Source organism: Mchenga conophoros, linkage group LG11 (genome assembly GCF_057382185.1).
Source record: "Mchenga conophoros isolate Kocher_MC1m ecotype Shallow Benthic linkage group LG11, M_conophoros_male_GT1.1, whole genome shotgun sequence".
Classification (NCBI taxonomy): Eukaryota; Metazoa; Chordata; class Actinopteri; order Cichliformes; family Cichlidae; genus Mchenga; species Mchenga conophoros.
The window spans coordinates 30,371,317-30,383,098 of NC_140536.1; the positions used below are offsets into that span (position 1 = coordinate 30,371,317).

The 11,782-nt window shown below is 40.0% G+C and overlaps 1 protein-coding gene across 3 annotated transcripts in view; it reads left to right on the top strand.

Annotated features, from left to right (window-relative positions):
• Positions 1–11,574, top strand: part of aplp1 (amyloid beta (A4) precursor-like protein 1) — a 40,085-nt gene extending 28,511 nt beyond the window's left edge. The window contains exons 4-17 of one of the 3 annotated variants that reach the window (XM_085292427.1): positions 1,432–1,544; positions 1,925–2,118; positions 2,210–2,520; positions 3,920–4,047; positions 4,786–4,860; positions 4,949–5,107; positions 5,276–5,404; positions 5,963–6,062; positions 6,171–6,338; positions 6,436–6,459; positions 6,575–6,633; positions 6,744–6,806; positions 6,908–7,051; positions 8,669–11,574. In XM_085292427.1, the coding sequence (XP_085148553.1) occupies positions 1,432–1,544; positions 1,925–2,118; positions 2,210–2,520; positions 3,920–4,047; positions 4,786–4,860; positions 4,949–5,107; positions 5,276–5,404; positions 5,963–6,062; positions 6,171–6,338; positions 6,436–6,459; positions 6,575–6,633; positions 6,744–6,806; positions 6,908–7,051; positions 8,669–8,770 (1,769 nt within the window). In that variant the 3' untranslated portion in view covers positions 8,771–11,574. The remainder of the gene's footprint in view (positions 1–1,431; positions 1,545–1,924; positions 2,119–2,209; positions 2,521–3,919; positions 4,048–4,785; positions 4,861–4,948; positions 5,108–5,275; positions 5,405–5,962; positions 6,063–6,170; positions 6,339–6,435; positions 6,460–6,574; positions 6,634–6,743; positions 6,807–6,907; positions 7,052–8,668) is intronic. The other 2 variants (XM_085292429.1, XM_085292428.1) reach the window with 2 other exon arrangements.
• The last annotated feature ends 208 nt before the right edge of the window (positions 11,575–11,782 follow it).

Below are 11,782 nucleotides of genomic sequence, written 5' to 3' on the forward strand. Positions count from 1 at the left end.
TATTCCTATGATGATTGTGCTTCATGTTTGGTTGTGTTGTGTTTTTTTTCTAATTAGCTTTTAATGTGCAATTTAAAAGCTAATTGTCTAAATTAAACTGTGAAGGCTGTGATCCTGATTAGTTTTGTTTTGTTTTATTCTGGGTAAAAAATAATAATAATAAGTGAATGTGTCCACACATATGTAACTAATACACAAGACAACAAGATAAACACAGCATGTTTAATTTATAGTTCAAATACCAGCATTTTCATGTCTCCCATCACTTCACGTTTGTAAATGCATTACTATTAGAAGTGTAGTTAGGCAGCACTTAAAAACTGGACTGTGAGGCAGAAAAGACTTGCAGATAAACAGGTTAAGCATGCTATTGGCCACTAGGTGGCCAAATAGGCTAACGATGGATGAGTGACTAAATGAAATGTAATGAACAGTAAGTCAGTCTGGATTAATTAAAAACTTACATGTTCATGCATCTTACTGTGAAACCTGCTATAGCTTGTTTGATATCTACAGCAGTGCCTTTCATATGGGTTTTTCCTCATGCATGAGCTTAAATGAAGAGTAATGATAACAGTAAGAGATTAAAAGGAAACAGGGGTGTAGACTGTGTAAACTGTTCATTTCTGCTCGGTTTATTAAGAAAGGCTGTTAATATTCTGCATTTATGATCTCTGAAATAAATATTTTACATTCATTTTAAGCAAAGTACATTTTTTCTGTGTTCTTGATTTGCTACTGTAACTGCATTTTATCTGTCTAACGTGGTCGCTCATTATACATTTATGCTCTTTCGGTTGTTACTGGTGCACCGGTCTTCATTTAAGACTTCCAATTCACTGTCCTTCCTCTGATCTGTGTAATCTATGCAACGCACATCTGGTGTTCACGCACACAAGGCATCATGATAAGGTTCATCGGACTTGATACAAAAGAAAAGAAAATACCTGATTTAAATATAGCTGATCACAGCCTTGTGGTCATCTACTCTTGCACCTCTGGACCACCACACGCAACTCCTTGTTCTGTAGATTTGTACACCCCACCATGAAAAAAAATGGTGTGAGACGATGGTCCTGATTGGGCTTTTGACATAATGCACCACCTTTGGGCTTAGAAACTTAGAGACTTTTCAACTGAAAACTGTTGTTTCGTCTCTTGATCGTAGACCAAAACCATGCTCTCATCAATAGTGATGGCGTACATAAGTATGAGTAACTGCTCATACTTACATACATTATGTTTTGGGGGTTTTTAAAAAAACATTTTTTTTATTAGGTGGAGTCCCTAAACTTTGTGTACACGCTTGCATTTAGTGTCTGCTATAGCCTGTCCCTGTTTGATATGTATTGATAAATCTATTCAAATAAGAATCTCAACTGTTATCATAGTCCTACTGCTTGACATACCTTTTTTTCTCTCCTGCTGCAGAGGGCGAGTACGTAAGCGAGGCCTTGCTCGTGCCCGACCGATGCCGTTTTCTCCACAAGGAGCAGATGGATGTCTGCGAGAGTTTCATGTACTGGCACAACATTGCTAAGGAGGTGTGGAACAGACTACTGTAGACCAATTTAAAAATTGCACAATGAAGACATGAGAGGTCAATCATTTTAAAGAAGATGAGAAATCTTTATGTGACTGACACATTCTGTAATCATTCAGCCGGCACACAATTAAAAACACTAATACAGCCAGCTAGCTCTGACTGTATTACAGTCAGAGCTAGCTGGCTATTAGTGGTCTTTGTGGTGTATTGTTCTTGATGTCATACTTCGTCAGAACTCCCACTAGAGACGATTTTCTGGCAGAGAGAGGTGCCACACTCCTTCATTTCTGTCATGAACGACGTATTTTTGACACTGTGTTGAAACACTGTGACACTATGTATTTGCTTCTGAATACACTCGAAATTTGACTGTGTTAGGAGTGCACTTCAGACAATCTGGAGCTCCACAGCTACGGGTTGCTGTTGCCATGCGGGGACCATTACCGGGGTGTTGAATACGTGTGCTGCCCGGGGCGCGGAAGTTCTGGTGATAAAGGAGAGGCAGAAGAAAGAGACGTCCCTGCTGGTCCTAAGACACTTGCATTCCAGACGAGTGGAAAACTCAGCTCTGTGTAAGATGATTCAGCTTGACCATGCAGACATGTTGTAGGTTGAGGCTGTGGTTTGTGTGAAATATTTATAGTCACCCATTTTTCCACACAGAACCAAAGTGACAGCACCCACTCCGAGCCCCTTTCCTGAAATAGATCTTGATGATGATTTGGAATTTGAAGATAATGAAGTGGTAGAAGACGAAGACGAGGACGAGGAGCAGGAGGAAGAGGAGGAGGAAGAAGTTGATGAGGATGAGGCAGAAGGAGAGGAGGAAGAAGAGGAAATGGCCACGAAGGATACAGAGTATGAATACCCTATCGACTCGGGTCCCTACCAAACATCGGACTACTTGGACACCTTCTACTATGAGAAAAGCCAAAAACCCACCACCTCTTCTCCTCTGATGAAGGGAGACAGCTGTAAGTCTGCCTCACTGTTTCTGTTCATCTTTCTATTGCTGAGAGAGAGAGAAAAAAATCATGCCCCGCTCATGGTTTAGTAACTGTTGTTACCAAAAATGTCAACTAGGTTCTCTGCCATTTCCAGACACATACGGACTCACCAGTGCGCCTCATGCTTGGATGTAGGAAATCTACACCACAGACATGCACACATGTCGGTTTCATGCTCTACTTTTCTGTAGCTCAGCTCAGTTCATGAAATGAGTGTGTGTGTGTGTGTGTGTGTCTGCGTGTGTGTGTGTGTGTGTGTGTGTGTGTGTCTGCGTGTCTGCGTGTGTGTGTGTGTGTGTCTGCGTGTGTGTGTGTGTGTCTGCGTGTGTGTGTGTCACATCAGTCTGGTGCATAGCACAGCAAGACCTCAGCAGGGTTCACTATGGGGCGTGCAATAAATGGAGCAATTGACCACTTCACTCTAAATTTCAGAGCAGTAAAAATTGATAGTACTCATTATGTGTGGGAAACACAGTAAACAATGAAAAACCAAAACTGGTTGATCATTTTTAGTCATATTTGTGTTGGGTGATGTTATGGTGTTGTCAGTGGTTTATTTTTACTCAAAATATTTTTAACCTTCACCCCATCAGTATGTTTATCTTATACTGGACTATGAGTACTACAAACTGTGGTCTCTGGGAGTAAACAACTGCAGGAAACGTTAAAATGTAAACTGCAAAGGCAGGTTTTATACAAGATTTAAAAAATTAAAAGAAATAAATTACAGCACATAAAGAAAATATATAATTTTAAAAAATGTAAATGAATTGTAATTATTATTTTATTGTATTTAAATCAAATTAATTAAATTTGACAAATAGGTTTTAAATAAGAAAAAAACTTGTCAGGTACAACAAACTAGCATAATTATGTGGTTAGGGATTAAACTGTTTAAACTCTGTGACTGTATATTTACACTTTTTTTTTTTTTTTTTACAGTTTTTTCTTTTACTTTCTGCTCATTTCAAGTAAAGGAAGCTATAAAAAAACATGAGAAAAAAATGAAGTTAAATCCAGTGGCTTAGTATTACTTGTTACCACTAGAAGTATTAATCCTAACCTTGTGTTAGATATACTGAATATATATTAATTTCATTAAAAGACGTGGTGTAACTTCCAGTCCAACCAAGCTGAGGTCAAATACTCAATCTGGGCCTCCAAGCTTAAAAAAAATTGTTATCACAAACAAATTATGAAATAGCTTGAACTCAAACATATCTACTCCAAGTTTTTTAAACATTGCTTCTTTCTTGATGGTGTTGCTCTGTGACCTGTACTGTCCTTTTTAATTGCAAGATAATTTCGCTTTGGCTCTTGCAGCCTACGTGACAGTAACAACCTGTTTCCTGTCTTTCCCATCTAGTGACTACAGCTAGGCCCACAGATGGTGTCGATGTTTATTTTGAGAAGCCAGTAGACGACACTGAGCATGCCAACTTCCTTCGTGCCAAAACAGACCTGGAGGAACGCAGAATGAAGCGCATCAATGAGGTAAATTTCACAGGGCTAAGAGCAGGCTAATGGCATCTTGGCTGGCAGGTCACACTTTTGACAGGTGATTCATTAATCTGGAATGAGATTTGCTCATCCGTTGCTCTTGTCTTCTAATCTTATTCTGAAAATGACAGTACAGTAGGCCTGTCCATGTTCAACCTCCATACAGGGGAGCTGATACTGAAAGACATTACTTAAATAGCTTCCAAGAAAATGTCCATTAGGGCTGGGTTTAAGATTTTATCGTGCGATGTGGAAATGACAAAATGTGTGAATGACAAAATTAGAAGATGTTACTCTGACGATCCTGTGACAACAAGATTTTCAAGTTGTTTTCTTACATTTCTTCACAAAACAAAGATTAAAGAAGAAAATAACTGAAGTTATTTTCTTCTTTAATCGGATATTCTTTGGATATTTGACCGGCATCTTTGGTCATGATGACAAGAAAGCTGTCACACAACTTCAAGATTGTTTTTTTTTATTTGGGTTTTCTTTGTGGTATTGCATAGCACCACTGCAGTGTTTTCTTTGTTATAAATGCAGTCAGACCATGTTGTTGAACTGATGCCTAAACCCCAAAAAGAAAACCTAGTTAGCAAATACGATAGCTGTATCTACAAGTCCTATCAGTTTTGAAGTGACAAAAGATGGTGTCTTTTGTTCTCCGAGTTTCATGAGAAGACTGTCTCCGTCACACACTCTGGACACATTCTGTGTGTTTGAATCCCTCAGATCATGAAGGAATGGGCAGAGGCAGACAACCAGTCAAAAAATCTGCCAAGGTCAGAGAGACAGGACCTGAATGAGGTAAGCAGGCATTTATCAAACCCGCTTTACTGACTTACAGTTGCAGTATCCCAGATAAAATGAATAATTATGGTCTTTTCTCTACCAGCATTTCCAGTCTGTGCTGCAGACGCTGGAGGAGCAAGTTGCTGGAGAGAGACAGAGACTTGTGGAGACTCATCTTGCCCGGGTTGAGGCCATTCTCAACAACAACCGCCGCCTGGCCCTGGAGAACTATTTGACAGCTGTACAGTCTGATCCCCCTCAGGTAAAACTACCCTGGAGTACAGAGGAGGAGAGAAGACAGAGATAAACAATTGCAGATATCTTGTCGATCTGTCTATATTTATACCCGGCAGCAAATTAGAAGAGCCTTTGTCTCATTTTCTGGTATTTTACTTCTCACTCTTATCTGCTGCTGAACTGTGTCTTCCAGCCAGAGCGTGTGCTGCAGGCGCTGAAGCGCTACATGGCTGCAGAGCAGAAGGACCGCAGACACACATTGAGACATTACCAGCATATTGTGGCGGTTGACCCCCAGAAGGCTGAGCAGATGAAATTCCAGGTGTGTGTGTGAGAGCGTGTGAGGTATTTGGATGAGGTGAGCACACACCTGTGCTCTGCACACGTGAGTCTCTTGTCTGCTGACCCTGAAACACACAGAAAACAGAGAACTCAACGATGTGAGGCAGCTACAAATCCTCTTTTCATTCAACTAAAAGCAAAGCCAGTCTTATGTGACACCAAAATATTTACAATCTGGCAGCACTTTTCATTTTAATTCAGTAATAACATTTAAAAATGAACAGGTAATAATTATGTTATTGCACACTGTTAACAGTGGGTGTATTTGGTTAAAGCTAAGACTCATATTTTTGCTGTAGGGTGCTAGGGGATCAGAAACATATCCTAATAAAGAGAAAATACACTAAAGCATACCAGTAGCATATTAATATTTTGGAGGCTATACAGTAACCTGCTAAAATACACAAAAACAGGGACGATATCAGTAATAATTTGGATTACAAATGTAATATTTTAGGCTAATATCGCCCCTTTGTAACTCACATTTTAAGCTCTTTTGGTCAGAAGCATGAGCAGAATCAATTTGTATTTCCTGCAGGTGTACACACACCTTCATGTGATTGAGGAGAGAATGAACCAGAGTCTTGCCCTGCTTTACAAGGATCCTACACTGGCTGAGGAACTGCACAGTGACATTCGTAAGTTATACTGCCCTGACAGAGATTTTCGCATCTATGGCTTCTGTTCTGTGTTGTTGTTTTAATGCTTTTAAAATCTGTGTTGATGACTTTGCGTCTCATTCACAGAGGAGCTGGTCAGAGCAGAGCGAGGTGACATCAGTGAGCTGATGACCACCTCCTTCTCTGAGACCCGCACGACTGAGGAGCTTCTGCCTGCTGACAGCGAGGAGGAGAAGGATGATGAAGAAGAAGAGGAGAGAGCCTTCCAGAACAGGCCCTATCCCCCTCGCATTGGTACACAGTCCCTGTTAATCATATGCACTTAAGCAAAATTTGACATCCAGGTTGCTCTCGTTAATGATGCTTTTTTCCCCCCTGATTTTCTCCATAGAGCTGCAGCCTAACAGCAAGAACGGTAAGATAGGGTTTCCTATTGTTTTAATACTGAATTTTCCTCTTTTGTATGAATTGTAGTATGTTTTGAGTTACACTTCTCATAGCTAAACATGTTGCTGCACTTTTGTCTGCAGATGATGAATATGATTACACTACATCTGAGAGAGGGCCTACTTATGAATATGAGGTAAAGGTAAGATTGTAGCCAGTCTAAAAGGCTTTTCATATCTTTGATAGACTTATGTGTGTGTAAAGGTTCTGTTTTCTGTGACCCAAAATTTTGCTTACCCTTGCTGCTCTTAGATCAACACCTCTGCAGAGCTCAAGCAGGCGATCAGACCTAATGAGATCGCTAGAGATGAACTGGTAAGAGTATATGCATTATAATTTCCTTTAAGCCAGAAAACCAATTTCTTGCCTTGATGTGTGTCTTGTGTTTATTGGCACATATTTCTGTCTTTCCACAGCAGCCTGATGCTTTGGAGACATTCAACCGTGGTGCCATGGTGGGCCTGCTGGTCGTAGCTGTGGCTATCGCCATGGTGATGGTAATAAGCCTGCTGCTCGTGCGCAGGAAGCCATACGGCACTATCAGCCATGGCATTGTTGAGGTACGACCCCAGCTAGACCATTCATTTAAGTGAAGTTCCTATGAACATGCAATTCATACTTGACCTTAAAACACTTTACTTCTACATATTAAAGGTGTTTAAACTCTTTTTAAAGACTCTTTTTAAATTTTACATTCTGATATTTAGCTGTGAAGATCATAGCAACTCACTGGAAGCATGGATGTCAATCCAAACATTTCAGGAAAGCATTATTCTTGCCAAAATGTAAAGTATGGTAACTTCCTGTGTGCTAAAATATGCAAGCGGTTGCTATTATTATTCATATTAAAAGGTTCTTGTTAACATAAAATGTATATTCAGCACATTGAACAATGTAACAACACTGCATAGATTAAGCACACTGAGAATTAGAGATTCTAACTCATAGGTGTCAAACTCTGGCCTGCGGACCAAACGCGAAGCCATACCAAATTGTTATTAGAGCTGGCTTACTGGTATTATACAGCTAATATACCGTGGCTCAGGGGGTTGGGAAGCGCATCTGTAACCGGAAGGTCGCCGTTTCGATCCCCGGGCTCTCTGTCCTGGTCGTTGTGTCCTTGGGCAAGACACTTCACCTACTGCCTACTGGTGTTGGCCAGAGGGGCCGATGGCGCGATATGGCAGCCTCGCTTCTGTCAGTCTGCCCCAGGGCAGCTGTGGCTACAACTGTAGCTTGCCTCCACCAGTGTGTGAATGTGAGAGTGGATGAATAGTGGCATTGTAAAGCGCTTTGGGTGCCATGAAAAGCGCTATATAAATCCAATCCATTATTGTTAATATATATATTGTTTAGTATTAAGCTTTGCTTGTTCCATATTCAGTTTTTCAGCAAAACGTGTTTGAGTCCATAAGAAGAGATTCATTCTTAAATCTGGAGGAAGATTTTTTTTCCAATAAATATTAATGTTAGCCCGCGACCTTGTTCCAGTTTTGAATTTTGGCCCACTGTGTATTTGAGTTTGACACCCCTCTTCTAACTGGTGATGGGCAGCTAGCTCCAGCTACACGTACAACAAGTCTTTCTATTGAGCTCGCACTAAGATCAATAACAGTACTGTTACTTTAAGATCCATATAATGATTATTATCAAGTTTTGAAATGTTTTTCAAAGTTCAGAATCTGGGCTAGACCTCAAACAGTATCCTTCCTGTCATACAGTGCGTCACTAAATGTCTTCCTGTCCTTCTTGCCTGTGTATTCAATGTTTCTAAAGCATGTAACCTCAGCATTGCTGATTCATTTGCAAATTTAAGCTGCAAACAATGTGAAAAGTTTCCAAACTTTTTTTTTTTTACTGACTGTAACTGCAATCTAAGATGCCATCTATCATGTTATCATAAAATCATGCTGTTCAAAGCATCCCAGGTTTACCAACTTTTCTTAAAGACCGTGCTGTATCATCAGTATTATCCAAGTAGCTCTTGTGAGTTTCCAAGTATAAAAACTGTGTTGAATCCATCATAAAAACATTAAATTATAGTGGACCTCATCCTCTCATTCTGTCATTCTGTCACATCTAGCCCACAGTTTAGTTATATCTCAGGTCATGGTGTGATCATTGCTTCTGACTTTGTCTTTAGTGTGTTATGACTCAGGGTCTTGTGTGTCTCTCAGCAGGTTGACCCGATGCTCACGCCAGAAGAACGACAGCTCAACAAAATGCAAAACCATGGCTACGAAAACCCCACCTACAAATTCTTTGAACAGATGAACTGAAGCATCGGGGCAGCCAGCAAGTCATGCCTGACCACACGTTGTGTCCCTCGACTCTTCCCAACAGTGATGTCCCAGCTACACTCCCTATGTTGGATTTATGATATGTCGCAAATGTAAAGTAACTGAATAAGTACGGGGTTACATCCCAAACCCATTGTAAATGACCCGACAACAACCAATCATCCGATTCATCACCTATAATACTCCTTCGGCTTAGAGTCTGAGGATGTTTCTTTGCATTAGCAGTGTCACAACATTTCATAATCCTAAAACCATTCACCTCCTCCCAGTGGCATGACTTGACCTACTGCTCCTCGTGAGAAGCTGAATTTGAACGGTGCATAATGCTTTATAGTATTTATTTTCAGTAGTAGTGTCTCTGTTCAGATTGTACCACAGTTAGATGTGATGTATCTGTGTAGATGAGTGTGAGTGACAGCTGAGTTTAAACATGGCATAAATCCCGATTTAAGTAAGAGTTAGTGATAAAAACAAAAAAATATCCAGCGTATTCTCAAACTTACCTCCATGAGCTACTGTTTCATCGCACAGTGCAAAGTACGACTACATTAGGCAAGAATGGCGAGGTGTTAACTTTGAATGTGTGAGACATCAGGCTTTGATTTGAAACACAGAAATAGGCCACACTAATCGATACAGAGCTATGTGCTGGTGGTACAAAAGAAAATGTTTTTTTTTAAAAAACAACAAAAAAAACACCAAATATTTAATTTAGCTTATTTAGTCAGTGAATGAGTTTGTTTTATTTGTTCTGCTATCTAAAGAACTGTAAAACAGAATAATCAGAAGTCCGTTATTTTGATGAAAGCATGACAACTTGGTGTATGATGCTGCAGTATTTATTTGTGTTGTTCCTGTCATTGCTTTTGAAAAGTCGGAAATGTCACAGTTCAAAATGGACACTGTAAATAACGTAAGAAGTACATACTGCTAGATGTAGACATTTCTATGATTAATTTGCATTGATGTAATGGAATAATACATAAAAATAGTACATTGTGCTGTTATGAGAAGGAGAAACACTTTCCTAACATGGCTGATTGAAAACGGACTGTTGTAAAAACCAGCACAAGACAACGACACAGCAACTACTTTCTGAATGTATTTAAGGTAGATGTTGAGGCTCCATCTTCTTTTCGGTACTGCATCATTCCCTTAGAAAACCTTAGTAGGAGTAGTTAACTTCAGCACCTCCAACAGACTACATGCCTGATGCCCTTTCTCATCACCTTGTGTAGCAGCCTGTTCATCGTCACATCTTTTGGCAGGTTTGAATTAGAGCGGAGCGGCTTAACAGTTAGACGTATCGTACCGCACAGAGCAGTGAGTGGAAAGAGGGCACAGCTATAGTAATGTGAAGTGTCAGCGTGTGCAGTAACTCCCAAAAAACTGACCACACTCTGGCATGATAGTCGTACTGTTTAACACCTTTGAACACTACAACATTTGAGCATTAGTAATCTAGTATAGACGCTGTACTAAAGTTCCTATCATCATCAAGAAGCTTTTTCACTAAATGATTCATGGTAGTTTGTCATATTTATGAACAATATAGTACACCATATAGGTACTACGAAAAGGGACTGCCCCCCCCCCCCCTTTTTTTTTTCTGATTAATTGTTAAGTGCTTAGTGTATCGATTTGATTTCATTTAGCAACATCGTGTCAGATCGTCTAGGTTAAAAAGGTCACGTTGTGGGATGTTGCTTTTGATTCATCAGTCTTTAACTATGTGCGACATAGTACAGATAATCAGTACCAAAATCAGGTTAGAGTTTATTTGTTTATTTCTGGGTGACATTTACTGTAAAAACAAAAAACAAAGACAGCAAGAAAGAAAAGCGGCTTTTGTTCACTGTAACGAACGTTAGATTTGTTTTTGTGTGAAGCTTGTTTTGAAATAAGCGAGAGATTTTGACTATTGGACTATCCAGTCTTCTGTTCCTTCTTGTTAGGTGCGTTCATTGCAGGTTGCGGTCGTGTTATGACAGGTAAAGAGAAGTCATAGCTCCTGTATAATTTGTACAGCTACGTTAGTGAATGAAAACATTGTACGTTCGCAGTTTAAGTCAGTTGATCTTGTAATGATACTACTGAAACCATAGATGAGAATAAGCTTGCCTGTGTTTCCCAAACCACTGAAGGTTTCCTACCAGCATTTAGCAGACTTAGAACGGTGTATACTGTAGTTACTCAAATCACATTTGTACTTCTGTCCTCTGTCGAATTCTAGACTTCTTTGTTGGTCTGTCCCCCTTACTTCCCAATGAACTATAAACAATGTTATTGAAATTTTAATTGCTGCATTATTGCCTTTTACAATGCTGTGTTTTGGATGTAATGATTCTGTATTTTTTATTTGTATGTAATAATCATTTGGATCAAGGGTCATGCTTTTCACGTGTAATTTTAGAAGCTTGGACAAGAAACACTGACAAGTAAATGTGAACTACAGACAGACACATTGCCTCTGCCTAATTGACAAGGGGTGGCACTAAGCACAAGATGAGCCAAATTGATCCAATTGTGTACAGATTGCTAAATGTTAGACGCCGATCCCGTCTGTCTGGTTTCAATTACACTGCAGGATTTTAGGGGTGTTGATAGCAATGTTGGTCTTCATTTTCATTAAGAGTTTTAACCAAAGACATGATCCATAAATAATGAGACAGATCATCAAATTTGGCAAAATGTTTTCCTGTGTAACTGTACTGCAAGCAATCTGACAAACTGAAACTGGTGAAGCTAATTAACAGTCTAATAAAAATGAGTGACCCATAAAATATTGTCTCTGCTTTTTAAATGTGTTTATCGTGGGAGTTCACCTTGTAATCGGAAGGTTGCCGGTTCGAGCCCCGGCTCGGACAGTCTCAGTCGTTGTGTCCTTGGGCACGACACTTCACCCATTGCCTACTGGTGATGGTCAGAGGGCCCGGTGGCGCCAGTGTCCGGCAGCCCCGCCTCTGTCAGTGCGCCCCAGGGTGGCTGTGG